The sequence below is a fragment of the Lycium ferocissimum genome, chromosome 9 (genome assembly GCF_029784015.1).
Source record: "Lycium ferocissimum isolate CSIRO_LF1 chromosome 9, AGI_CSIRO_Lferr_CH_V1, whole genome shotgun sequence".
Taxonomy (NCBI): Eukaryota; Viridiplantae; Streptophyta; class Magnoliopsida; order Solanales; family Solanaceae; genus Lycium; species Lycium ferocissimum.
The window spans coordinates 27,596,221-27,621,707 of NC_081350.1; the positions used below are offsets into that span (position 1 = coordinate 27,596,221).

The 25,487-nt window shown below is 34.2% G+C and overlaps 3 protein-coding genes and 1 non-coding gene across 4 annotated transcripts; 3 read left to right on the plus strand and 1 right to left on the minus strand.

Moving 5' to 3' along the window:
* The first annotated feature begins 1,096 nt into the window (after nt 1–1,096).
* LOC132030101 (4-coumarate--CoA ligase-like 6) lies at nt 1,097–5,379 on the plus strand. Its single transcript, XM_059419583.1, has 6 exons — nt 1,097–2,342; nt 2,825–3,014; nt 3,341–3,486; nt 3,752–3,819; nt 4,651–4,753; nt 4,884–5,379. Exons 1-6 carry the CDS (start codon nt 1,257–1,259, stop codon nt 4,995–4,997), a joined length of 1,707 nt encoding a protein of 568 aa, XP_059275566.1. The 5' UTR covers nt 1,097–1,256; the 3' UTR covers nt 4,998–5,379.
* Nucleotides 5,380–7,764: 2,385 nt separating this feature from the next.
* On the plus strand, nt 7,765–12,300 carry LOC132030102 (plastidal glycolate/glycerate translocator 1, chloroplastic). The gene is made up of 8 exons (XM_059419584.1): nt 7,765–8,144; nt 8,488–8,803; nt 9,373–9,634; nt 9,734–9,849; nt 10,617–10,726; nt 11,091–11,268; nt 11,377–11,506; nt 11,803–12,300. Exons 1-8 carry the CDS (start codon nt 7,866–7,868, stop codon nt 11,951–11,953), a joined length of 1,542 nt encoding a protein of 513 aa, XP_059275567.1. The 5' UTR covers nt 7,765–7,865; the 3' UTR covers nt 11,954–12,300.
* Nucleotides 12,301–13,891: 1,591 nt separating this feature from the next.
* On the minus strand, nt 13,892–16,016 carry LOC132030103 (premnaspirodiene oxygenase-like). Its single transcript, XM_059419585.1, has 2 exons — nt 14,989–16,016; nt 13,892–14,607 (listed from the first exon to the last, which is right to left on the minus strand). The coding sequence occupies exons 1-2, from the start codon at nt 15,898–15,900 to the stop codon at nt 13,987–13,989; spliced, it is 1,533 nt and encodes a 510-aa protein (XP_059275568.1). The 5' UTR covers nt 15,901–16,016; the 3' UTR covers nt 13,892–13,986.
* A 3,305-nt stretch (nt 16,017–19,321) lies between these two features.
* Nucleotides 19,322–19,394, plus strand: TRNAV-UAC (transfer RNA valine (anticodon UAC)). Its single transcript has one exon. It is a non-coding gene; the product is annotated as a tRNA-Val (tRNA).
* Nucleotides 19,395–25,487: the final 6,093 nt, after the last annotated feature.

Sequence of the window (25,487 nt, forward strand, 5' to 3'; positions counted from 1 at the left end):
TGCTAAAGAAATTATATGCTCACAAATTCATAAAAATGCCAAATGTTCCCAATTTATGATCTTTATGGAGTTATGATTAATTTACATGCTATAAATTTTTTAAGTTTGTAGAATATTTAATCACCTGTGTGTGCCTTTATTATTTGTTAATTCTTTTCCAAACTAGCTTCTTCATAAAAAGATTGTCTTCTTTTTAAAGATTATCCAATTATGTGATTAAGACCTTCATTCTTTAAGAATTTATTGACAAGACATAACATAATTACCGTGCTACTACCGTAAATTAATTATGCAATAAAAGTTTGCGAATTGCCCTTCTTTTTGGGGTGGTCTTTAAATTTACCCTCATATTTGAAATCTTTAAATTTTGCTCAAATCTGGCCAAAATTTTAAAAAAATTCGCAAGGCGAGTTTAAATCTCATATGCATCTTTGCTGGCAATACACTTGTGAAGGAATTACAAAGTTATCCAATACTTATGCCTTATGGGCGATTTTCATAAGTATAAATCGTCTCGGGCATAACTTTGTAATTCTACAAGTTTATTTCTGGATCCGACATAAAAGTTTGCCCATTAAAAGTATGCCCACCGACATAAACTTGTTGAATTAAAGATTCATCTCTTCTTTTTAAAAATTAAAGTTTGCCCGTTAAAAGTATTACTTGTTGATTCTTATACGGAAGAATTTATTGACAAGACATAACGCATAAACCTTACTTGTAATTTTTTTTTAATTTATGTTTGAGCGGGGTTCGAACTCAAACCTCATGATTTACCTGGCATTGAACGCTCGTAGTTGCAGAATGAAGGACAAAATTAAAGACCAAGAATATGAGAGGCGTAATAAAGACCACAAATATGAAGGGCAAAATTTAAAGACCACCCCCAAAAGAAGGGCAATCCGCGCAAAAAATAATGTAGAAAAGTGTGATACAAATTATACTTTTGACTTTGGGCCCGGGCTGCTTGAACTAGTATATTAAATAGCAGAATATATGTGGCTTGGATCCAAAAGTCATTTAAAATGTCCCAAGTGTTTGTATCCTCCATCACTTTAATCTTCACATTACAAATAGTCTTCTGGTACCGTCTAACTTGTCTTAATACTATTTTTAGTGCAAATTAAGAATCGGACAGGTTTGTCTTACTGCCTAATAAGATGTCAAAGCCTAGATTTTGTTTTATAAATACAACAATGGGTTTTCTTGATTTTCAATGCAACAGTAATTAGCCCTTTTTCTTCTTTTTGTGATAAATGGCAACATTCTTGAAAACCCATGGCAATGGTAAAGTTGAGAAAAACCCTTCTAAAACCCATTACCAAAATGGGAAATCATTTCCCTTTTGGTACGATGTTGAAACAGGTATATATAGCAGTAAATACCCTTCTATAAAATTGCCTGAAAACCCTTTTCTTGATGTTGTTTCCTTTATTTTTTCTCACAAACATGGTGAGGTTAAAGCTCTTGTTGATTCCATTTCTGGCATTTCAATTTCCTATTCAGAGCTTTATCCTATGGTTAAGTCTATGGCTAATGGTCTTCATCAAAGGGGTGTTAAACAAGGTGATGTAGTGTTAATTCTCTTACCAAATTCCATTTATTTCCCTGTTATTTTGTTGAGTGTTTTGAGTCTTGGTGCAATTGTAACTACTATGAATCCTTTTAGTAGTTTGTTTGAGATCAAGAAACAAGCTCTTGATTGTGGTGTAACGCTAGCATTTACTACTAATGATAAAGTTGATAAATTGTCCACATTAGGTGTTAGTGTCATAGGGGTGCCAGAAATTTTGGTTTTTAGTTCAAATTATTGTGAAAGTTCTGATTTTTATGAGCTGATTTCGCGTGATCCTAATTGGGATTTTAAGCCTAAAATAAGTCAGCAAGATACAGCAGCAATTTTGTATTCGTCGGGTACTACTGGTGCAGGAAAAGGTGTTATCTTGACTCATGGGAACTTCATAGCCATGATGGAACTTTTTGTGAGGTTTGAAGCTTCACAATATGAATATTTGAGTATTGAGAATGTGTATTTGGCTGTTGTACCGATGTTTCATGTGTATGGACTTTCTCTCTTTGTGATGGGATTGTTGTCGTTGGGAACTACCGTTGTTGTGATCAGAAAATTTAATGCTGATGAGATGGTGAAAGCTATTGAAAAATATGGTGTCACTCACTTCCCCACTGTCCCACCATTATTAATGGCGTTGACTAGAAGAGCAAAGGATGGTGCTTCAAGCAGTATGAAGAGCTTGAAACAGGTTTCGTGTGGGGCAGCTCCAGTAAGCACGAAATCCATTGAAGACTTTGTACGCACTCTCCCCGATGTTGATTTCATTCAGGTGTGTGTCCTAAATCATTGACTGTCAATTGGATGCATATAAAACCATATATGACAAGGTAGGTCCCGTTTTGGAAATAGACAAAGTTGCTAGTTAGTTCAAAGTAGAAGTGCTTTACTTATGCCCTTTGATTTGCTTAACTTCCGTTTTTCGTTTTTGTTTATTTGATATGGATGAAATCAGATCACTTGCTCTCATCTTTTAGAGCATGCATTAGAAGAAGAAAAAAATTGAATTGGGTCGTATCATGTTAGCTCTAGATGAGTGTCATCGAAGCTCTTTATCTCAGTTGAACCCTTCAACAGTAAATATTTGTTTGTTCTTCTGATTCCACTGTCCCATGAGCCAATTGAGATGTGTTAGATTATTGCGAACTTGGAGAATGCATTATCTTTCCAAAAAAAATGGAAGTGTTTGCAAAATTATCTGTTGTATGTTTTGGTTTCATTTTTCAGAAAAATATGTCATAATTTGTTGTCCAGGGATATGGCATGACTGAGTCAACTGCTATTGCAACACGTGGTTACAATACTGAAAAGCTCCATAATTATTCTTCGGTAGGGCTTCTAGCTCCAAACATGCAAGCTAAAGTAGTGGATTGGATCACCGGTTCAACCTTACCTCCCAACTGCATGGGCGAGCTCTGGCTTTTTGGACCTGGTTTAATGAAAGGTACTTAGTTTCTTTAACGCTACTGGTGCTATTTATCTGAAGTTACTGAAATGCTGATAAACCATCGCTGCTAAATTTTGTAATAGATTTTCTGGTGGATATGCATCATCCTTAGATTTTTTTCTAATAATTTGGCTGAAAACTGTGAATTTTTTACTCATATAACCATTATGTATCTCTGATGTCTATGATAAATATTTGAACTAATGCTTAACAAAAGCCGATTTGAAAGGTTAGTGCCAACCATATATCTTGTTTTGGCTTCACTATTTATGCTGTCTAAACAGCAAGTAAAAGAATTTTGTATTTGGCACTTCAATTTCCAGGTTACTTGAATAACGTAGAGGCTACCAAGTCTACGATTGATGGCAATGGTTGGCTCCATACTGGTGATATTGCGTATTTTGATGAAGAAGGATATCTATATGTCATTGACCGTTTGAAAGAGATTATCAAATATAAGGGCTTTCAGGTAGATCTTTCAATTTCTTGTATTGGAGTTCTTGCCCATTTTCTGAGATCTGAAGCATGTTATGCTGCTTCTGATATCTTATATTCATAATTATAGATCTGAGTCGTAGCTCATTAGTCGATTTTTTGTCTGTGCTTCATGTTTGAGTAGCATCAGAGAATTACTATGAGAACGAAGGCTTGTTTTATTAATTCAATTATTCTTTTAATTTTTTTTTTTTTTGAGATTGATGGATGAATTCTCTTTTTTTTGTATAATTTTGCAGATAGCTCCTGCTGATTTAGAAGCTGTATTAGTCTCACACCCAGATATCATTGATGCTGCAGTAACAGGGTAAGCTTGACCCGTGCTTCAGATATTGATGCAAACCTATTAGAGGAGAATACATGTAATTTGAACATAAATTTATATTTCGATCTCATTTCTATAATACTGAGCTTCATTTCTAAGAAGGGGATGTCAAATATGAAAATGTCAAAATAAAGGTGACTTGCATGGAAAAATGGATATAAGCATCTAATGCCTCGTAGAGGCACGAATGGGGAAAACTTATATTTCAATCACATCTAATAGTTCCTTCATGTGGTTAACCATGGTAGTGAACTTCTTTAAAATAGAATTGGCGGTGGATGCTCTTGCTCGAGTTACAGATTTTTTTTTATTTTTGCTGCTAATATCAATTTGGCTATTTCTGGATGTCCTGCACATCTTTTTGGTGTCTAGACTGATGTAGTATGTTATGTTCTCATCACTTTTAACATAGAGTGAGTAGTGTCACGGGTCTATACAATCCTAATAATCATGAGAATTGACTTTAACAATACGAAAAGGAGCTTTTTCTTTACTTATTTCCTCTATGAATATATAATGAAAACGAGTCAGACTATAATTCTGAACATGCCCAGATGTCTTGCTTATGAAGATGTTATCATTGAGTAGTAGCAACAAGTACATGGTAAAATTTGTCGGTCTCAGAGATTCCTTTACTCATAATTTGTGGAAGATGTTGGAGCTATGTCTGTCAAAGTACTCCTCCTTATTCCTTTATCACCAAACTTCCGTGCTGATCTTTAAAGGATTGCATAATATCATTTCTTTATATGCCACTTTTAGCATGGTCGGGTTTCTAGTACTCATCCACTTTGTTGTTATTCGGTTATTTAGAGCCAGAGATGAGGAAGCTGGAGAAATTCCAGTTGCATTTGTCGTCAAGAGAGATGGGCGTGAACTTTCCCAAGCAGATGTGATAGACTTTGTTTCTAAGCAGGTAATTGTCAGCTTAATGGGTTTTCCCGTTGTTTCATCTGGCTGCGAATCATTTGTCTCCCTGCTAGTGCACCATGAATTGCAGGTTTGTAGGCGCCTCAATTGCTAATAGCTCGTATTCTTTATACCAGGTTGCACCATACAAGAAGATTAGAAGGGTTTACTTCAGAGCTTCGATACCCAGGTCTGCAGCCGGAAAGATTCTTAGAAAGGAGTTAAGGAACTTATTAACGTCCAAATTGTAGGGGCGTTTCATCTACTGTTCAGCTCTAGAGTTACCTAACAAAGTTCGCGCACTGGTGAAATACAGAAGAAACCAATAATACATGAATATAGGCGTTTCATCTACTGTTCAGCTCTAGAGTTACCTAACAAAGTTCGCGCACTGGTGAAATACAGAAGAAACCAATAATACATGAATATATCTTTTTTGTGTTTTCTTTTAGATGCAAGTATATATTGGGGAAACAACAGCTTCCCTTGGCATTATATACAAGTCTTTGATCAATTGTTTGATTTCAGCAGCTCTAGCTGTCATTTATAGATGTCAAAATGTATCAAATAATCCCTTCTTCCCTTATATTGGTCTCCTGATTTTTGCCTGAAATTGAGAGCAAATTTTATCTTTACCTCTCAAGTGAAACTACACCACTCACTAATTGTCATGTGTTCTGGACTGTGTCATACAAGGAAATTGGAATTGAGTGAGCCAATAATGTTGACTCCTTAGTTGAAAAAAATGAGATCTAAAGAAGAACAGAATCTGGCTGCCGACTTATGTGGTAAGCCTTGAATGTAGAACCACAAAGGCAGAGTAAAACAAGAACTGTGGCCCTGTGCCTCAGTGAAATGAATCAACAAAGAAACATGGAAACACATACCCAAATGTAAGTCAAGTAACTGCTAAAACAACTATTTTCATCGGATAATATATAGGCCTTTACTAAGTACGATATACCCAATGTGGTTCAATTCTTTCTCAACAAAGAAATATGGAAACACATACCCAAATGTAAGTCAAGTAACTGCTAAAACAACTATTTTCATCGGATAATACATAGGCCTTTACTAAGTACGATATACCCAATGTGGTTCAATTCTTTCTCGACTCCTTGCATAGCGGAAGCTTAGTGCACTCTGTACTGAGCTGCCCCTTTATTGATTTCTAAAGGATCATGGCGCTACTTCCTGCTACTATTAGTTTATCCTTAACCAATTCTTCAAATTTTGATCCATAACTCCAAAGCTGTCAAGAAACTTATAGCTTGTTTGGCCAAGTTTTTGGGACGGCAAAATTGTTTATTTTAGAGAGATAAGGTGTATGGTCAAATTGTTAGGAAAAAATTAAGTGATTTTAAGTAGTAGCAGAAGTTGTTTTCAGAAGCTGAAATAAGCACTTTTGGAACCTTGGCCAAGCACAAATTGTTGCTCTAATATTAACAAAAGTGATTTTTCAAATTGATTAGCCAAATACAAAATGTTATTCTCCAAAAATATTTTTCCCAAAAAACATCTCTATCAAGAAAACAATTTTCAAAATAAGCAACTAGTTTATGATATATTCTTACTTTACATTCTCTTTGTTTTGGGGAAATTACTCATACAGGAAGGCGAAAATTGATATAGAAGTCGGCCAAGTGTCTTTTAGAACTTCTAAATTGGAAATGATAAAAAATAAAGGACAAATGTGCAAATATACTCCTCAACTTTGCGATTTAGAACAGATATACCTCTCGTTAAAAAAGTTGTGTATATATACACCTGCCGTTACACAAATGGTGCAAATATATCCCTGCCGTTGCATAAATAGTGCAAATATATCCTTTTTGCCGGCAAATTTAAAAAAAAAAATCATTTAGCTTATTTTTAAATTAAGAAAATGTCACGTGTTTAAACAAAAAAGTCTTTCCATTTTTTAAAGCCACGAGGCAAAGAATTTTCTAGTGGTTGTTTGGTTTGTTTAAAAAAAAATATCGCCAATAGCTTTTCCTCTAAAGCACTTTTGGAACCTTGGCCAAACACAAATTATTGCTCTAAAATTAATAAAAGTATTTTTCAAATTGATTAGCCAGATATAAAATGTTATTCTCCAAAAATATTTTTCCCCAAAAAGCATCTCTGTCAAGAAAACAATTTTCAAAATAAGCAACTACTTTATGATGTAATTCTTACTTTACATTCTCTTTGTTTTGGAGAAATTACTCACACAGGAAGGTGAAAGTTTATAGAGAAGTCGGCCAAGTGTCTTTTAGAACTTCTAAATTGGAAATGATAAAAAATAAAGGGAAAATGTGCAAATATGCCCCTAACTTTGCGATTTAAAACAGATATACCTCTCGTTAAAAAGTGATATATATATATACACCTGCCGTTACACAAATGATGCAAATATATCTCTACCGTTGCATAAATAGTGAAAAATATATCCTTTTTGCCGATAGAGTTTTAAAAAAATCATTTAGCTTATTTTTAAATTAAGAAAATGTCACGTGGCTTTAAACAAAAAAGTCTTCCCATTTTTTTAAAACCACGAGGCAATTTTTTTCTAGTGGTTGTTTGGTTCGTTTAAAAAAATATCGCATTGGCTTTTAAAAAAAAAAAATTACCCACTTATTTAAAAGAACCAAACCTGATCCACCAAAGAAAAATTACTACGCGGCTTTAAAAAAAATGGCTAGACTTATTTTTTTAAAGCTACATTACATTTTTAATTAAAAATCAAGCTAAATGATTTTTTTTTTTAAAAAAAAAACTATCAACGAAAAGGGTATATTTGCACCATTTGTATAGCGTAAGAGGTATATGTGCACCAGTCTTTTATCGAGAGGTATATTACTTTAAATCGTAAAGTTGGAAAGTTATATTTGCATCTTTTTCCAAAAATAAATTGAATAAGAAAGTTCAATACAGACAAAAGAGGCAACGAACAAAACTGACTGTAATCTTGTAAGGGACAAAAAAGTCACTCTTGTTTATTGTATGATGGAGGAATACTTGAAAAGAATAAGGTTGATCATCTTCTCTTTCTCACATCCACACAAATTTCTCAACTTCCCATTTCAAAAAATGGCTCCACATTTACCAACTACATTCTCTTCTTTCCAAGAATCAATATGGCAACAGCTTCAGCTGTTCCAAGAAGTTTATTTCTTCCCAATCTTCATTACTCAACAACTCTTTCTCAAATAAAGCTCAAATCTTTACAAACCCCACTTAGAATCCTTTCTCAAGAATCCAGTTTGAGCTCTAATGGTGTCCCTATTAAGAGAAATTTCGTCGAAAATTCGCAATCCCAAGAAATGGGTGTCAAGAGAAATCACTCTAGTAGAAGGTTTCTTGTTAGATCCATGGGATCAGACAGTAGTATTACCTCCTCAGGGTTATCAAACAAGGCAAAAAATTGAATCTTTTCCTCTTTGATGTTATGAAATTTTGATTGATAGCATGTTTGGTGAAACTTCCAAAATCTGCTTATCTTGAAAAGTAATTACAGTTCGTGTTTGACTAATCAATTTGAAAAATACTTTTGTCAATATTAGAGCAGGGACAACTATTTTTTTTTAGCTTCTGAAAAACAGTTTGTGCTGCTACTAGGAAGCACTAAGATTTTCCTTAAAAACTTGGCCAAACACATCAACTTTCTAAATTAAGCATTTTTGGCTTCCTAGAAGCTTGGCCAAACAGGCTATGAATAGTTTGAGTTTTGATGTTTTTGGGTGTATGTTTTGCTTGTAGGTGTTTGGAACATTGCATTTATTAGCATCACTTGGACTCATACTGGCTATGGATAAGTTGTTAAAGAAAGCATTTGTGACTGCTGCTATTAAGTTCCCAAGTGCTCTATTTGGAATGTTTTGTACATTTACTGTTCTAATGATTCTTGATTCCATTGTTCCTAAGGCTGCAGCAGGATTGATGAACTTTTTTGAGCCTGCACTTTTGTTTATCCAGAGATGGCTTCCTTTGTTTTATGTACCTTCTTTGGTTGTTCTCCCTCTTGCTGTCAAGGATATTCCTGCAGCTTCTGGGGCCAAGATATGTTTCATACTAGGTACCGTATCTTAGCTATCCGATTAATTTGCAAAGCTTTTCCTTTGATGCCTATTTAGCTGCAGAGGCCCTTGGTTTGCTAAATAATGATCACACTTTAAGCTAGTGTGTATAAGAAAATGCTATTAGTTACTCATAACTGAATATCTTCCTATGAAATAAACAAAGTTTTTTGGACATTGAACTCAGTGAGACCCGTTTAGAGTTGAGCATGTTTCTACTAACTTGTACCCTAACAAATTGTTAGTTGCTCGACAAGTTATCCCTACAGCTTGTTCGAATGGTTGTTACATATTGTTTCATAATGTATTGTATCGTATTGCATTGTATTATACTGTGTTGTCTTGATGAATATAACGTTTGGATAGATTGTATCGTGTCCCGACGTTTCATAATGCCTTGCACCAGCAATTTAAAGAATAAGCTTACGTTATTATTTAAAAAAGTGATATACGGAATAGAAATATTATTAAAAAAAAAAAATGCAGCTTCCTTCCTTTTCGTCTCTCCCTCTATGTAAGTCTCTTTCCTAGTGCCAACAGAGTGTAACTGATTTTGACTTCTCTGCAGTTGGAGGCTGGTTGGCTTCTCTTTGTGTTGCAGGTTTCACAGCTATATCTGTGAGGAAAATGGTAAAGACCGAGATGATAGCTGCTGAGCCCATGTCAAAGCCTTCTCCCTTTTCTTCTTTGGAGGTGTGGACTTGGGGTGTGATCTTTTTGGCGTCATTTGTTGGTGCACTTTACTATCCAGCAGCATTGGGAACAAGTGCTAGAACATGCCTACCCTTTCTACTTTCATCTACTGTATTAGGCTACCTAGTTGGATCAGGGTATGATTCAGCATGAATAATTCTACTTTTCAGTTTATCATGGAAACTCTCTTTTTCTTATTAATCTGGTGTGTACATTCATAAGGTTTATATTCTCAGGCTTCCGTCGGCTATAAAGAAGGTTTTCCATCCAATTATCTGCTGTGCAGTCTCTGCAGATCTTGCAGCAATTGCTTTTGGGTGCCTTTCAAAGTCTGGACTTGATCCAGTTCTTGGTGAAGATCTTGATTTTATTTTATAATTTATTTACTTTCTTATTCTTACATTGGTAATATAAAAGTTGACTACAACTATGTCAACTTAGATTGGACATTTCGACTTAGTAGGACTGCCCATAAAAGTTGAAATGGTCTGTGATTTGTGTTTCTTCATTGGCCTTAGGCTTGTGATCTGGAAGAAACTCATGGAATTGCAAGATATAACTGCTGCATTCACATTAAAGGTCCTTTTGTTTAACTTTCTGAACCGTTGGTCACTGGCTCAAATTGGAAAATAATAAAATTCACATTCTATGAATAAGCATCCATTAGAAGATTAGAGAATGGGGATCTTGAATGTAACAGGAAACTAATCTTCCAATTTCTCAAAAATTCATTCACATTAAAATTCATGTTCTCTAATCTTCCAATTTTATCCAAACTCAAGTTATTTAAAGTTAGTCATCATGTGATATGCTAACAGACAAAGGCCAAAAGACTGTATATTTTAAAAAGTCACTTGTTATAATATGTTTTGAGACCAAGACACTTTTGCTTTGATATTCTCAAGGCCTTTTACATTAAGTTTAGTGTTCAAATGATCAAAATTTTCATTAACAGTTACTTTAATGGTCATTCTACATGCAGAGTAAGATGTTACAGTTGCTGCCCGTTAATTTACTTGTGTAATACATCAGCATTAGGGGCATGAAATTCCGAACTTGCTGAACAACATTATTTGCTGGCTAATCAAATTTGTACTTTTGTCTTGCTTATTTATTCAGGGGATTATCTTACGAAGGCCGCATCTAATCCTGGAGCAGGTGACATTCTGATGGGATTTTTGGGATCAGTCATCATCTCCTTTGCCTTTTCAATGTTCAAGCAGAGAAAGGTAACTAAAAGTGAGGTGCAACTAAGGCTGCTAACAGGATAGAAACTTTAAGTAATTTCTAAGTTATAGAGGAATTTTATTGTTTGCTGGTGACTGATGAGGGATGTATATGGCACAAGCATGGAAAAAAAAAAAAGAAAAAAAGAGCAAATTACTAGTGACATAAAGATAAAAGAACAATGAAATTCAAAACCGAGTGGTTGATTCATTTTTTGGAGTTGTTTTCCTTGTCCTGCACTTTTCGTACAAACATAAACTTTTTCCTTTTATCTCACCTTCCTGACTTCAGAGGATTCCACGGTCTTTTAGTTTCTCACCTGTCCCTGTCATTTGCTTATTCTAATTATGTGTATCCTACTCTCAGCTTGTTAAACGGCATGCTGCTGAGATTTTCACCTCTGTCATTATATCCACGCTATTTTCACTATATTCAACTGCTCTCATTGGACGGCTGATTGGGTTGGAGCCAAATTTAACTATATCAATCCTACCACGATGCATAACTGTCGCACTAGCTCTCAGCATTGTTTCTCTCTTTGAAGGTCAGGAACATCTCCTTTATGATCTTGTCTCTGAAAGCTTGACTAATCATGGATTATCTGGAGTAGAGTGAAAAAGATGCTAAACCTTCTTAAATGTGTGATATTCAGGCGTGAATTCATCTCTAACAGCAGCTGTCGTTGTACTAACTGGTCTGGTGGGAGCAAATTTTGTTCAAGCAGTGCTGGATAAACTTGGGTTCAATGATCCTATTGCTCGAGGAATTGCAACTGCATCAAGGTAGTAGCCATTTTCATTTTGCAGATAGAAATCTTAGCCATTTACTCCTTTTTAGAATTACCTAAAATGCTTCAAATGGCAATTAAAAGAGCTATAAAGATTGGCTTTTGCTACCTCAGTTAGTGATAACAGCTTTTCCTCTTTTAGAATCAACAATTTTGAGTTGAATTGGCAAAACCATCTTTTAATCAATTGAAGATCGATTTTTATGTTTGAGAAAAACTATGTATTGAAAAATTTACATAGAAGAAGATCCAAGCTGCATAACTCAATGACTATTTTTCTCCTGCTTGAAGTGCTCATGGGCTCGGAACAGCAGCTTTGTCAGCAAAGGAACCTGAAGCTCTTCCATTCTGCGCTATAGCATATGCCCTGACTGGTATATTTGGCTCTCTTATATGCTCCGTTCCAGCAGTACGACAGAGCCTACTGGCAATTGTCGGCTAAACTGGCTGTCTCCACATTCATCTTTCTTCATACCATTTCCATCATTTTGTTGGAAGATGCCAGCAAAATCATTCCAGTTAAGGTTCAGAAGGCAATGGGAGACTTGCTGCTTCTTCACAATGTTCTCCCTCTAGATGCAAGATGTTTATAAAGTTAAGTTTTCATTGTTTCTCGACCACTCTTGGGGATCTATCTAGTTTTTGGTTTACTTAGGATGTGTATAGAGGCGCATATCCATTGCAATTCTTTTTGTTGTAAAGCTTTTTCTTGTAAATTGACAAGAATTGCTACTTCTATGATGAAAGTAAGCACAGCTGGAATAAAATGACACTCAAATGCATTTATGATCTTGCAAGTCATAAATTGTTCTGGAATGAACTGGGATTGTTGTAAATTTCATGGTATATGCAATGTTCGTCCAGTATAACGATAATCTGAAAAAAGACATGGGAGCTTTCCAGTTATTGTTAAGAAAACTTGAAGTGATTACTCAGTTTGAGTTAAAGAACCCAACTCCGGCAACCACTGAGGCTTTAACTCTGCTCAATGTCAAATGCATTCTTCCGTAAGTTCTACTTCCCACCTTGCTTTTTGCTGATCACAAGAATTCAGTTAAAAAATTCTTAAAAGAACTTCTCAAATAGTACCATTGTTAGTCTTTTTGTAGCGGAGTGAATATTTCTTTTCTCAAGTTTGCATGAGTGAATATTTGTGTTATGTCTTTTCGTTTCTATAATCGTTGATGTTAGCTTGGTTAAGGTGTGCTTATTCATTTTTGATTCCTAATTGAGTGGTAATCAGAGGTCTCTCTTTTTGCTTCTATATTCGTTGATGTTCAAGGGCGGACACACCTTAGAGTAAGGAGTATCGTCCGACATGGCTTCGTTGTAACTTTTAATTAATATTTATGTATATATACTAGTCTGAAAAATAGAATATCATTACATTTATTCTAAAGTGACACCGCTTACCACAAAATGCTCCATGGCCTATTGGTTAGGCGTATCTCTAATGTAGCGATGACCCAAAGTTCAAATCTGTTCGCAGCGAATTAGCTTTTTTTTTAAAAAAAAAAAAAAAAAACTTTTTGTAATTGTTAAAATATAGCATGCTCTTTAGTAGTGGAACCCCCAAAATCTTACCCCTAGGCCCTAAGGATCAAATAAACCGATCAACCTAAGGTTAACTTTTGCATAATTGTCTTTGACATTAAATTACTTGAAACCCAAGTTTGAACTGGATTAGCCAGGCTAAACTTAAAACTCTAACGTTCATTCGTCCCTCTAATTTGTTCATATGTTCTCTTCTTTAAATGTTGACACCCCCTACGAAGAATCCTGCATACGCCACTGTTGATGTTAGCTCGGTTAAGGTGCGATCAGAGCTAGTGAAATTTTATGTGAAGTGATGTTAGAAATAATACGAAGGATTATGGTGTAAAGTCAATACTAGTTCTTTTTACTTTCCTAAAAGGCATCAAATGCTGGTTATTTCTTATCATACAATACAGCATCTGAGGTAATACTTGCTTAAGTAAAATTGGAGAAATCCTAACCGCTGGGCGATAATGGAACTTGTTATTTAGTTTCTTCACCCACTATATATATCCATACTTTTCCTGTTTAATGGAATAAGTGGAAAAATGAAGGAGCTTATCTTCTCACTAGTATTACAATAAGCTAGATTCTTGATGAAAAATGTTCAATGTTCTGCCAAGATTAATGCTCTATTCATTCAGATGACACAATAAGGGAGGGAATAGGCACCAGATGACAGATATTAAAGGTACAAATCCGTCCTTTAAATCCTCTCTTCCCCTCCCTTCCCCTTTTGGATTTTTTCTTCTTAAATCTCTAGCTATGAATTAAGAAAGCAAGTTCATTCTTTCCAGCTAAGTCACAACTAGCTTTGCAAATAGAGAAAGACCAATGGTTGAGGTTTTATGAGCAAACTGCTTCATTTATTCATCCAAAGAAACAGAACAAAGCATGACAGTTAACATAAAGCATTGAAAACAATATGTAGGTATTGTATCAATGTTGTGACAAATCATGTGGAATGGCAATCAAGTGAAGATGATTTTTCCTAGATGCAGATATTCCACATGTTTCAGTCATATCCAGATCATCAGGTTGTAGTCCATAAGGAAGGTCCCAATCGAAGTGGTAAAGCAACTGTGCTAGTGGATACACAACACTAGCCAAACCAAAATGCATTCCTGGACACATCCTGCTTCCTGCGCCAAATGGAATAAGTTGAAAATGATTTCCATTAAAATCCACAGAACTGTTTTCAAATCTTTCTGGCACGAAATTTTCAGGGTCGTCCCAACTTTCAGGATCTCTTCCAATGGTCCAACCATTAACTATTACTGTGGCTTTAAGAGGGATAGTGTATCCATCAATTTCTGTTTCCTTCCTGCATTCTCTAAGGCCTAAAAGAGGAGATGCAGGGTGTAACCGTAGTGTTTCTTTAATCACTAACTTCAGATACTTCAACTCTTCGAGATCATTGTCATCCAAATCTTTCTTCCCTTTACAGGTCTTTCTCACTTCCTCTTGTGCTTTGGCCATGACATTTGGATTCTTCATTAATTCTGAGAACGCCCATTGTATCATCGCAGATGAAGTTTCTGTTCCCCCGAAGAACATGTCCTACAACATTGAAGTTTAATAATTACATATATGATTTTTGCAAATGATGGGACTAAACAAAACTACCACTTGAGAAGCTATGAACTTAAGAAATCCTCTGCAAATGTAACATTATGCGACTATATGGAGTTTAAGAAACAAAAGAAGACGTTTGACACACAAGATATATCTAAAGTACCAAAATTGTCCTCACTACCAACAATTAAACGAAAGATGCTAAGATTCCCACATGTTTCTTAATCTATTCCTCTCCTGATAAGACAAACAATTATTATATCAAACGGTTCAAACATGATCAATTTCTTTGATGTATACAATAAGCATAAACATGGACAAGATTCCAAACGAATGATTGTTTTGATGAGATAGAACTAAACTTACAAGAATGACTGCTTTGATATTGTCATTTGTCATTGGATACTGATGTTTGAGATTCTCCATAACTCTGAGTAAAACATCGATCAGATCTTCACCTCCAAACTCACCATTGCCCTTCTTCCCATTTGCTTGATTATCTTTATGTTCATTAATAATGTTCTCCAATATTACATCAATCTTTTGATGCATACTCATCAATCTGTTTCTCATTCCGCTGATTTCATGAAGTAATATCCACGAAGGAAAGAGATCGGCCACATCAAACCCACCTGATAAGGATACTACGTCACTCATAATCAGTAACAAATTATCTCTATCTTCCCATATTTTCCCAAAAGCTGATCTACAAATCACCGAGCTGGTAAGTCGAAGAGCCTTTTCAGTCATGTTAACCACAGCATTTGGCGTGGAACGTATTGATGTAACGAGATTATGAACCTCATCTTGTCGAATTAAACTAAATGACTTGACCATCTTTGCACTGAGTAACTCTGAAATGCATATTTTGCGCATATGTTTCCAGTAATCACCATATTTTGCAAATACAATGTCTTTTTGACGATAAAAGATTATATCAGAGGCCATAAGCTCTGGCCTTGCTGCAAAAGAATGGTCATGAACTTTTAGAAATTGTTTTGCCAAATGGGGAGATGATACAACAACTGCATGAACTTCACCTAGCTGCAAGTGCATCAGTGGCCCATATTTTCTAGCTAAATTTCTAAGAGCATGATGTGGAAGTTCTCCAATAAGGTGATGCAAACTTCCAATAAGAGGCAATTTCCATGGACCTGGTGGTAATAATCTTTGATTACCATTAGTTATCATATTTTTCCGTTTTCTAACAACAATAAAGAGAAGAAAGAAGAAAAGCAACATAGGAATTAAGTTGAAATGAAAGAGCAGAATCTCCATATTATGACAGTGAGGAAGATCAGAAGGAAGTTTTTGAGTGAATGTTTCTACATTAGGTAGTGTGTCAAATTTATAGCCCAAAAATTCACTAGATGAAGATGTTAGCTATCAAAATGAACAGTTAAAAAATGAAAAGAGATGGGATTTGTGGGGCCAATTTTGCATCAAAGGGATAATTATATGCAAGTCAGGTAGATTCACTTGATGAAGATGTTAGCTATCAAAATGAACAGTTAAAAAATGAAAAGATATAGGATTTATGTGGCCAATTTTGCATCAAAGGGATAATCATATGCAAGTCAGGTAGACTGATAGATATACCTTAGATATTATTGCTGATTAACAGATATACCTTGAAAATTATGATAGATGTCCATAACTCGTAAAGAAGTAACTCTTCTCCGTTATGCTTATAACTCTCACACCTCCGTGAGGATGAGGAGAAAGAAGAAGAAAGAGAAAAGGGGAAGAATGAAGAAGAAAGAGAAAAACTAAATAAATAAAAAAAATTAAAAAATATTTAATGACGTGGACCAATCACTGGGAAAGCATGGAGTGGCGAACACCACAATAAGAAATATAAAATAATAAAAATAAAAAAATAAAATATTTAAAAAGTATAATTAAGTATCTCAATTGTCCATCTGTGCCACGTAAGGGAATACCATATTTAATTAATTGAAAGTTGTTAATGGGTAAATAAATACAACTTAAGTTTAATTGCTAAACTAAGTTTTACAACTTAAGTTTAGTGCCAAAGCTCATGGTCCAAACGATGTCTTTTCTTTTTTAAACTTATAATTGGAGCTTACATACTTATTTAATAAGACTTATAATATAATTAGTTTTACTATGACTTAGATATCAACCATATTAAATTCTTAATTCTTAGTATGACTTAATAAAAGAACACTATATAAAATTAAATATGATTAATAATGTTAGATATAAATATTCTGTCTTAAATTTTTTTTTGCATAATCTAGGGCAAAAACCATCAACAAATTTCATTTTCATCAAAAATTTATTATTTTAATATACTCTTTTTAATTTAGTGGCGCAATCATAAATTTATCATTGTTTTGTGGCTTTGTAGCTATGAACGGTTATTATCGATAAAATTATTATTATATTTATCAAAATTTGATATACCAAAACTACCGCAAAGTTCTTCAATGTATGAGCACTTATAAAAAATTAAATTAGATATGCGAAATTGCTATAAATACTTAACATAACATATCTGCAACTATTAAAGTCTTCAATATGAATACTTTTTTTCACAATAAGTGATTAATATAAGAAATTACTCTAAGCTCTTATATGAAAATAATAAAATAAAATAAAAGTAATATTGTTAGACCAATTCTCATCATGATTTTCATAACCGATGCAAAAATATTTATCTTTTGTAGCTACAAAATTTTGGTTAAAATATTAGTATTTCAATGATAGCCTCATGTGTAAATAAAACTTATGGTTAACTATGAAAGTTTATTGTCGCTGACACTCTAAATTTATGATTATTCATTTTGTCATGACTAATAATTGTAATTGTTAAGCAAACTATTTTCACTTTTATCTCAAATATAACTTTAAGAAAAAATATTCATTTAGCCACTAGATTTTGTTTTGAATATTTTAGTGTGGCTAAAAGATTATTATTGCTATAATAAACTTTAACTCGTGGTAAAAAATAATGATTAGTTACGAAAATTTTATCACAACAATGACCCTGTGGCTATTTAATTTCTTCATGACAAACTATTGTAGCTATTAGTAGACTATTGCCACGGATGTTAGTACTCGAACCAAACAATATTTATTTAGCTACAATATTTTGTTTAAAATAACTTTCTGTGGCTAAAAGGTAACTATTGCTATAACAAATTTTAATTTGTGGCAAAAACTAATGATTAGCTACGAAATTTTATTATACCAAAAACTTTGTAGCTATATCATTTAACTATTGTCACACTTGTTTATAATTTGAAGCAAAAATATTTATTTAGCTACGACATTTAGTTTCAAATAATTTATTGTGGCTAAAAGGTTAATATTGCTACGCTAGCTTCTATCGTGTGGCAAAAACTTATGATCAGCTACAAAACTTTATTGTAGCAATAAAGTTGTAGCAATTTAGGTAATTATTGTCACGATTGTTAGCAATTATAGCAAAAAAGAGGAATTAGCTTTGTCAATTTAATTTTCGTGGCTAAGAAATTTTACGAATTTGTAGATAGCCATGAAATTTAAATTTTTGTAGCTATTACTAGCTATTAGCCACAATTTTTGAATTAATAGCTAAAATTTCGTAGCTATACATGCATTATGTTGTAGTGAAAGGGCAAAGTCCATGGACCTGGTGGCAATCTTTGGTTACTTTTCTTTGATTTTCTAACGAAAATAAAGACGAGGAAAAAGAAAAGAAAGAATGAAATTGAATTGAAATGGAAGTGCAGAATCTTCATGTTATCACACTGAGGAAGTCAAGGGAAGTTTTGTTGGATACTTATATACAAGTAAGTAGGTAGATAGTAGATATACTTGAGATTTACCAGATTAAATAAGTTAACCATCATATTCCCAGATCTTTTGTCAATATATTTTGCCAACTAAAAGTTCAAATGATTTGAGATCACCTAAATGTAAATTGCTCGGATTTAGTGTCAAAATCACAAACAGTCTCCTAAGTAGATGAATTAAGAATATGCTTGTTTTAGTGTATACCCAATAGATGTATATAGAGAGTAACCCCTATTCACTTGATCGTTGATTGCTTTACAGTTATATTGTTGGATACTTATATACAAGTAAGTAGGTAGATAGTAGATATAATTGAGATTTACCAGATTAAATAAGTTAACCATCATATTCCCAGATCTTTTGTCAATATATTTTGCCAACTAAAAGTTCAAATGATTTGAGATCACCTAAATGTAAATTGCTCGGATTTAGTGTCAAAATCACAAAAATTTCCTAAGTAGATGAATTAAGAATATGCTTGTTTTACTGTATACCCAATAGATGTATATAGAGAGTAACCACTATTCACTTGATCGTTGATTGCACCTTTGGAAATTGAAGAAATTGCATGCATAAGTTACAATCTCTAATTTTCATTATATTGCTTTACAGTTATATTGTATAACGGGTGTATATGCTTTGTTGCGCAAAAAAAAAAAAATTGGCTATACCGGTGTTAAAAAAAAAAAAAAAAAAAAAAATAATAATAAGGATGTGTGGAGGTAATATTTTGTGTTGGGTTATATTTTTTTTTTTTTTTTTTTAAATCCCATTTTATATGTGTTAGGTATCATGAAACAGGTTCCCCTGACGAGCCCTAAGAATTTTGAGTTTACTTTGCTCTAGCTAGTCATGTATTGATTAATTAGTTCTAGTCTTGACGTTCAAGATGTAAGTTGCTGTGGTGTAGTGGTTATCACGTTAGTCTTACACACTAAAGGTCCCCAGTTCGATCCTGGGCAGCAACATCTGTTACCTTTTCTCTTTTTTCTTGCGAACAATATACATTACTTCATTTGCTTGCATTTTGCTATTTTGTTGTCATATTTCCTTCGAAATTCTTTTTTTTAAGTCAAGGGTTTATCAGAAACAACTTCTCTACCCCACAAAGGTAGACGTTTAGTTGCAGTGACATCCTACTCCCTTTCGTACCTCAAAATGGAGGAACTAGAATTTTTACTAAAGGGTGTCAAAATATAAAAAAGTAAATACGACGAAATTAAGAGGGTTCAACACATAATATATATACATAAAAAAATATAAAAAAATTAACGTATTTACACAGTGTAATTTTTTGACGAAGGGGTGTCAACATATGGCTCCGCCACTGCCTGTGGCCCGTGGAATTTCATTGAGTATGTTGTTGTTGTTGTTATTGTTGTTAATCTTTCTCCAAAAAGATATATACGACTTTTAGAAAATATACTAGTATCATGCTGCTTCATTAGTCTCTCTTTAACCATTAGTCTCAAAGTGGCTATTTGGCGACTTCACCCCCTTAATTCTTATATAGGTGTATTTTTAATAGTACTAGTCTCTATGAACGCGTCACGCACGTTATTCCCTATCAAAGTATCAATCATAACAAATATTGGATAATGTTTTTTTGAAATTACATGGTATTATTTATTTTATGGGGTACAAAAATATGTGTTGAAAGAAACGAAAGTGATTCTCCTAAAGAATAACAGGAAATTGATAATAAAAAAATCATACCAGTTAAGAAAATTCCAGCATTAATTACTGATCGACAAAAAAAAAAATCCACCGGAAAAAGCATATAAACAAAATCAGCTATCAAAAAGGAGAATTAATACTAATAACAAGAGAAAATTTACTACCTGCTCGGATGCTCCGTATCCAAAATAATATTAGACCAATGAGCTATGGTGAATATAGGTTTACTTGCTTATATGCATAACCTTTTGATGACCTTTGCGGCCAGCTAATTAATTACATAGCTGCTATCATAATACTTCAAAGCTAGCCATGAGTCCAACTCTGATCAATTCCAAACAAATGGTTTTATAGTATAATGACTCATGAATTTGGTAAGGTGTGGTTTAATGAGTTCTTGATCTGGTCCATGTGAAATTGGTACACAGACCCTATAGTTGGAACTTGAATGGGATTAGAATTCCATGCAAATTCATACTAATTAATAGGCAAAGTTTCTAATGTTACAATTTTATCCAACTTAGAAATATATGTTGAACAATAATTTATCTTTCAAAGGGTATGTGGGTCGCTCAACCTCAACCATCGCAAAAAAAATTAGCTAATATAATTATAATTACATACGTTTATTGAATAACAAAAATATTACTTATGTATAAGATTATAGCCGCTTAACATTTCATTGAAAATGATGTTCTTGGTATGTACGTTTTTCTTCTTTCCCCCCACACGAGAAACATGTTATGACTAATATAATTCAATATTTGGAATTAAATGATCATACATTTATTTATTTTCATTACAATATAAAAGTATTGAAAATTGTTACTAAATAAAATTAAAATATAAGAATATCTTTCAGCTCTAAGAATATTTAGTTACTTATTTTATACAAATTTAAGTTGATCGCAAAAGTAAAAATAATATTTAAAAAAGAAAAATCAAGTTCTCCCGTTGCCATAGATTTTTGTGACTTCATGGTAGTTTTCATGATGAGATGTTTATATAAGGAAATAATTTCAATTATTTTATTTTCCTTCAATTAAACATTTATATCTTTGGATTTGCAAAAGATAAACAATGATTTTATGATAGTTATTCCTGTTTTCTCTCTTCCTCCTATTTTATTTAAGCATATTCGTATTGATTCCCACAAAAATTTCCTAACCAATGGTCATTCAACGTTGAGCTTATCTTTTACAAAAAAATTCATCCAACTTAAAGTTTATCACACAAGTAACACTTTTTTATTTTTTGTTACGTAAAAGTTATCCAACTTAAGGTTTATCACACAAAATTCTTTTTATCTTTTATTACGTAAAAGTCATTCAACTTTAGCCAAGTTAACTAAAAGGTAAATCTCACCTGAATTCTTATAGTTGTATCGAAATATGACATGGCACTCCAAAATAGAAAAGTGACTTTGATGTGATACACTCAAAGTTAATTAAATAACCACCCGTGAAACTTACTCGTTTATCGTCTATGACTGAAGTGGCTGTAAATTGTACTATTTTTGTATTGAACTAAATACTTGAAACGAAAGCAAATATTTTTTATTTATTTATTATCTATAAATATAAATTCCACAACTACTTTATCAAATATGAATGTAGCCTAATTTAATGATATTTTATCATCAGTTAATTACGAATTTAAAGTCCTAGATATTGAAAAAAATCTTCAAGATTATAATTCTATTATGTTAAAATAAATACTTTACTTTAATTTAAAGAACTTAATTTAAAGAACTCTTATTCTACCTTTGAAAAACAAACATATGAGTAATATAAAATACCTAAGCCTATTAAACTATGATTTAATAATAACCTAATCATTTTATATGTTAATTTTGTTTAGTTTTAATACGGACACAGCACTCGGCCACACGCTCTCGGCGCACATTACGCGAGGATCTGCTAACGTACACCCTCCATGGCCAAAAAGAAAAAGAAAACCCTTACGGCGACGGCACAAAAACCAGATACCCCAACGCAACCCACAGATACGCAACGAATGGTTACACCGGACTCAGGGATTCCACAAACCCTAGCTCCGATGAAATTGGGAGAATGGCTACTTGGAAGAGAAAGTGCACCTGCAATCCTATAAGCTCCTACAACTTTAGCACCGACAAGTGAACAGCCTTCTATTCCAGTACTAGATCCCACGAATGCTACTTGGAAACTCACATTCAATAAAGATAAAATACAACAAGAAGCCAAGAAGGAGATGAATCCAGATCTGGTGGAACAGACTGAACCATCGATGGCAGAGGTATTCAAAGGCAACAGGTCGCAAAAATTGGGCAAAACACTAGAATACTTCCCCCCATCACTAAGAGATGACCTCAAAGTGGCGAAACTCAGCTCCGATGGACTTCATGAGCAACGAGAAAAATGGAGTTCTGCACTTATTGGGTATGTCGTTGGAGGTAAGCCCACTTTCAAGGAAATGCTTAAATTTGTGTACAGGGTGTGGTATTTTGTAGCGATTCCTCAGGTCTATGCTCATAGCGATAGGTACTTTATATTTCGATTTGAAGACGAGGATGACAAACACAAAGTACTTGAGTATGGCCCATTCACTTTTAACAATCGTCCTTTAATACTCAAGCAATGGACCCCCTGACTTCAGATTTAAGGATGAACCCCTAAAAGAAATCCCCCTCTGGGTGCAGTTCCCTGGACTCCCCATTCACTATTGGGTAATTGATAACCTGGGTCGAATAGCTAGTACACTGGGAAAACCCATTTGCACAGACAAATTAACAGCCCATGAGGAAAGGATAACTTACGCTCGAGTACTGATTGAAATAGACATAACTCAACCTTTGCCTAATGAAATCTTAATAGAAGAACCTGGTGGAAATTGCCATTTACAAGAGATTGAGTATGATTGGCGCCCAGATGTATGCAAAACATGCTTACAGATGGGTACACATAACGATGATTGCCCTACTTTGAAGGTTAAGCCATCAGTGCCGAGGAGAAATAGAAAGCCTCTTCCTACAGCTTGGCATCCTAGACACCCTAAACCACAAGAAGGTGGAGAGACAAACCAACCTCCCAATGCTGAGAAAAACCAGGGGACACAACCTCAGATAACAATTACAGAGCCTGTTATTGCAATCCAATAAAATATAGATCAGACTGATAATGACCCAGGGCATGTAGACCAACCTACGCCGTAACCGATGCGTAAATAATTTTTCTTTAATGGAAGAGAGAACAATTGCTCGGTTGGATCGAGACAAGACAAGGGTAAGCAAAAAGAGGAAATAAAACAGAAAGGAGACAAGGTCAACTTTGAGGAGGTAGAACACTATCTCAGGAGAAACAGAAATGCTCCTATAAGAATACAACAGGACTATGTAGTACAACATCCTAAGGGAGCTAAAAGAACAACCCTCCCTTTAAAGAATCCTTCATGATATTTGGTGCTTGGAACAAAAGGCTTAAATAGACTTTTCAAGAAAAAAGAACTCAAGACCTTTTTGCTAAAAAATAATATTGCCCTACTAGGATGTCTTTAGACCAAAATCGAGGAAAACAATAGTTTAAAGGTAAAGAGGAATTTTAGAGCAGAATGGGAAATATATGCTGATTATACTCAGCACCCCAGTGCCAGAATTTGGGTGTTTTGGAAGGCTCAGCAGGTACAAGTAACCATCCATCTTACCACCCCACAAATGGTATATTGTTCTGTTCAGGATAGAAACTCTGATTTCACTTGCAAAATTTCCTTCATATATGGTTTTAATACTATGTCTGAAAGAAAAGATATATGGGATCAACTGAGAGTAATAAGCAATAACATCACAGAACCGTGGGTTGTACTAGGAGATTTCAATACCATTCTGTCAGTTCATGATAGGATAAATGGCCTCCCAGTCCAACTAAGTGAAACTCAAGACTTCCAGGATTGCTTGATTGACACTGGATTAGGAAAGATCACTAGAAAGGGATGTCAATTTTCTTGGAGTAATAAAAGGGATGCAGAAGAGAGGATTTATAGCCTCATTAATTGGGCATTTGGCAATGATAGGTGGTTCAACAAATGTAGCAGCTTGGAAGTCATTTATCAAAATCCTCAATGCTCAGACCACTCACCTATGATAATCAGAACTGAAGTGCTTAGGAATCAACTACCTAAACCCTTCAGACTATATAATGTCCTGATGCACCAACAACAATTTCGGGTTAAAGTTAAAGAGATATGGGGGCAGAATGTCATAGGCTATGCCATGTATAAAGTGTGGAGGAAACTTTAACTTCTCCAAAAAGCCACCAGGACAATGAATCAAGAAGTGTCTCAGCTAGATACAAGCATCACTGAACTGCAGGGCAAACTAGCTATGATACAAGAACAAATGCAGAGTATGATGTTTAATGACCATTTGATTGCTAAAAAGAGAGAGAGATGATGGGCGAACTAGAAAAATGGAGTAATGTACATGAGGAAGTACTGAGGCAAAGATCCAGGGCAAATTGGATAACAAATGGAGACACTAACTCCAAGTTTTTCCATGCCTCACTGAAAGCAAGACAAGCCAGAAACAGAGTAGCATCCATTTATAATGATGAAGACATCCTCCTCACTGATCCCAACTTGATCCAGAATGAGTTTGTACAATTCTTTAAGGGGTTGATAGGTACGGCAGCACAAGAATTACCATGTATTAATCTGTACATTGACAGGGATGGACCCTGTCTTACCAGGGAACACCAACTGCAGCTGTTAACTCCAATCACAACTGAAGAAATCCAATCAGCCCTCAAACGAATGCCAACAGACAAAGCCCCAGGAGCAGATGGCTTTCCTGCTAAATTTTTCAAAGAATTCTGGGAAATCATTGGAAATGAGGTAAACACTGCTATTTTTAATTATTTTTGAAAATGGCAAGCTGCTCAAAGATGTAAACAGTACTACAATTACCCTTGTCCCCAAAGTACCCAACCCCACTTATGTGAAAGAATTCAGACCAATAGCCTGCTGCACTATCATTTACAAACTCATAGCCAGGATCCTCACCAATAGACTAAAATCAGCAATAGACTATCTGGTAGGTCCCTCCCAATCTGCAGTTATTGAGGGTAGAAACATCCTTGATAATGTAATCATAGCTCATGAACTTATAAAAGGATATTCTCAGAAAGGAGTCTCCCCTAGATGTCTAATCAAGGTGGACATTAGAAAAGCATATGATTCGGTTGAATGGGGGTTCTTGAAAATAATCTTAATTGAATATGGATTTCCTGCCAAGATAGTTGACATGATAATGAGTTGTGTAACCACAGTCCAATATGAAAATGATCTAAGTTTCAGGTAAAAAAAGGACTTAGACAAGGGGACCCTCTCTCCCCTTATCTTTTTGTCCTTGT

Bases quoted from the DNA above. Each gene is read 5' to 3' on its own strand.
- LOC132030101 (XM_059419583.1), top strand. From the start codon at position 1,257: ATGGCAACATTCTTGAAAACCCATGGCAATGGTAAAGTTGAGAAAAAC. The intron at 3,487-3,751 runs GTAGATCTTTCA...ATAATTTTGCAG, and splicing joins TCAAATATAAGGGCTTTCAG to ATAGCTCCTGCTGATTTAGA. The intron at 4,754-4,883 runs GTAATTGTCAGC...TCTTTATACCAG, and splicing joins TAGACTTTGTTTCTAAGCAG to GTTGCACCATACAAGAAGAT.
- LOC132030102 (XM_059419584.1), top strand. From the start codon at position 7,866: ATGGCAACAGCTTCAGCTGTTCCAAGAAGTTTATTTCTTCCCAATCTT. The intron at 8,145-8,487 runs GCAAAAAATTGA...TTTTGCTTGTAG, and splicing joins CCTCAGGGTTATCAAACAAG to GTGTTTGGAACATTGCATTT. The intron at 10,727-11,090 runs GTAACTAAAAGT...TCCTACTCTCAG, and splicing joins CAATGTTCAAGCAGAGAAAG to CTTGTTAAACGGCATGCTGC.
- LOC132030103 (XM_059419585.1), bottom strand. From the start codon at position 15,900: ATGGAGATTCTGCTCTTTCATTTCAACTTAATTCCTATGTTGCTTTTC. The intron at 14,608-14,988 runs GTAAGTTTAGTT...TCAATGTTGTAG, and splicing joins ATATCAAAGCAGTCATTCTT to GACATGTTCTTCGGGGGAAC.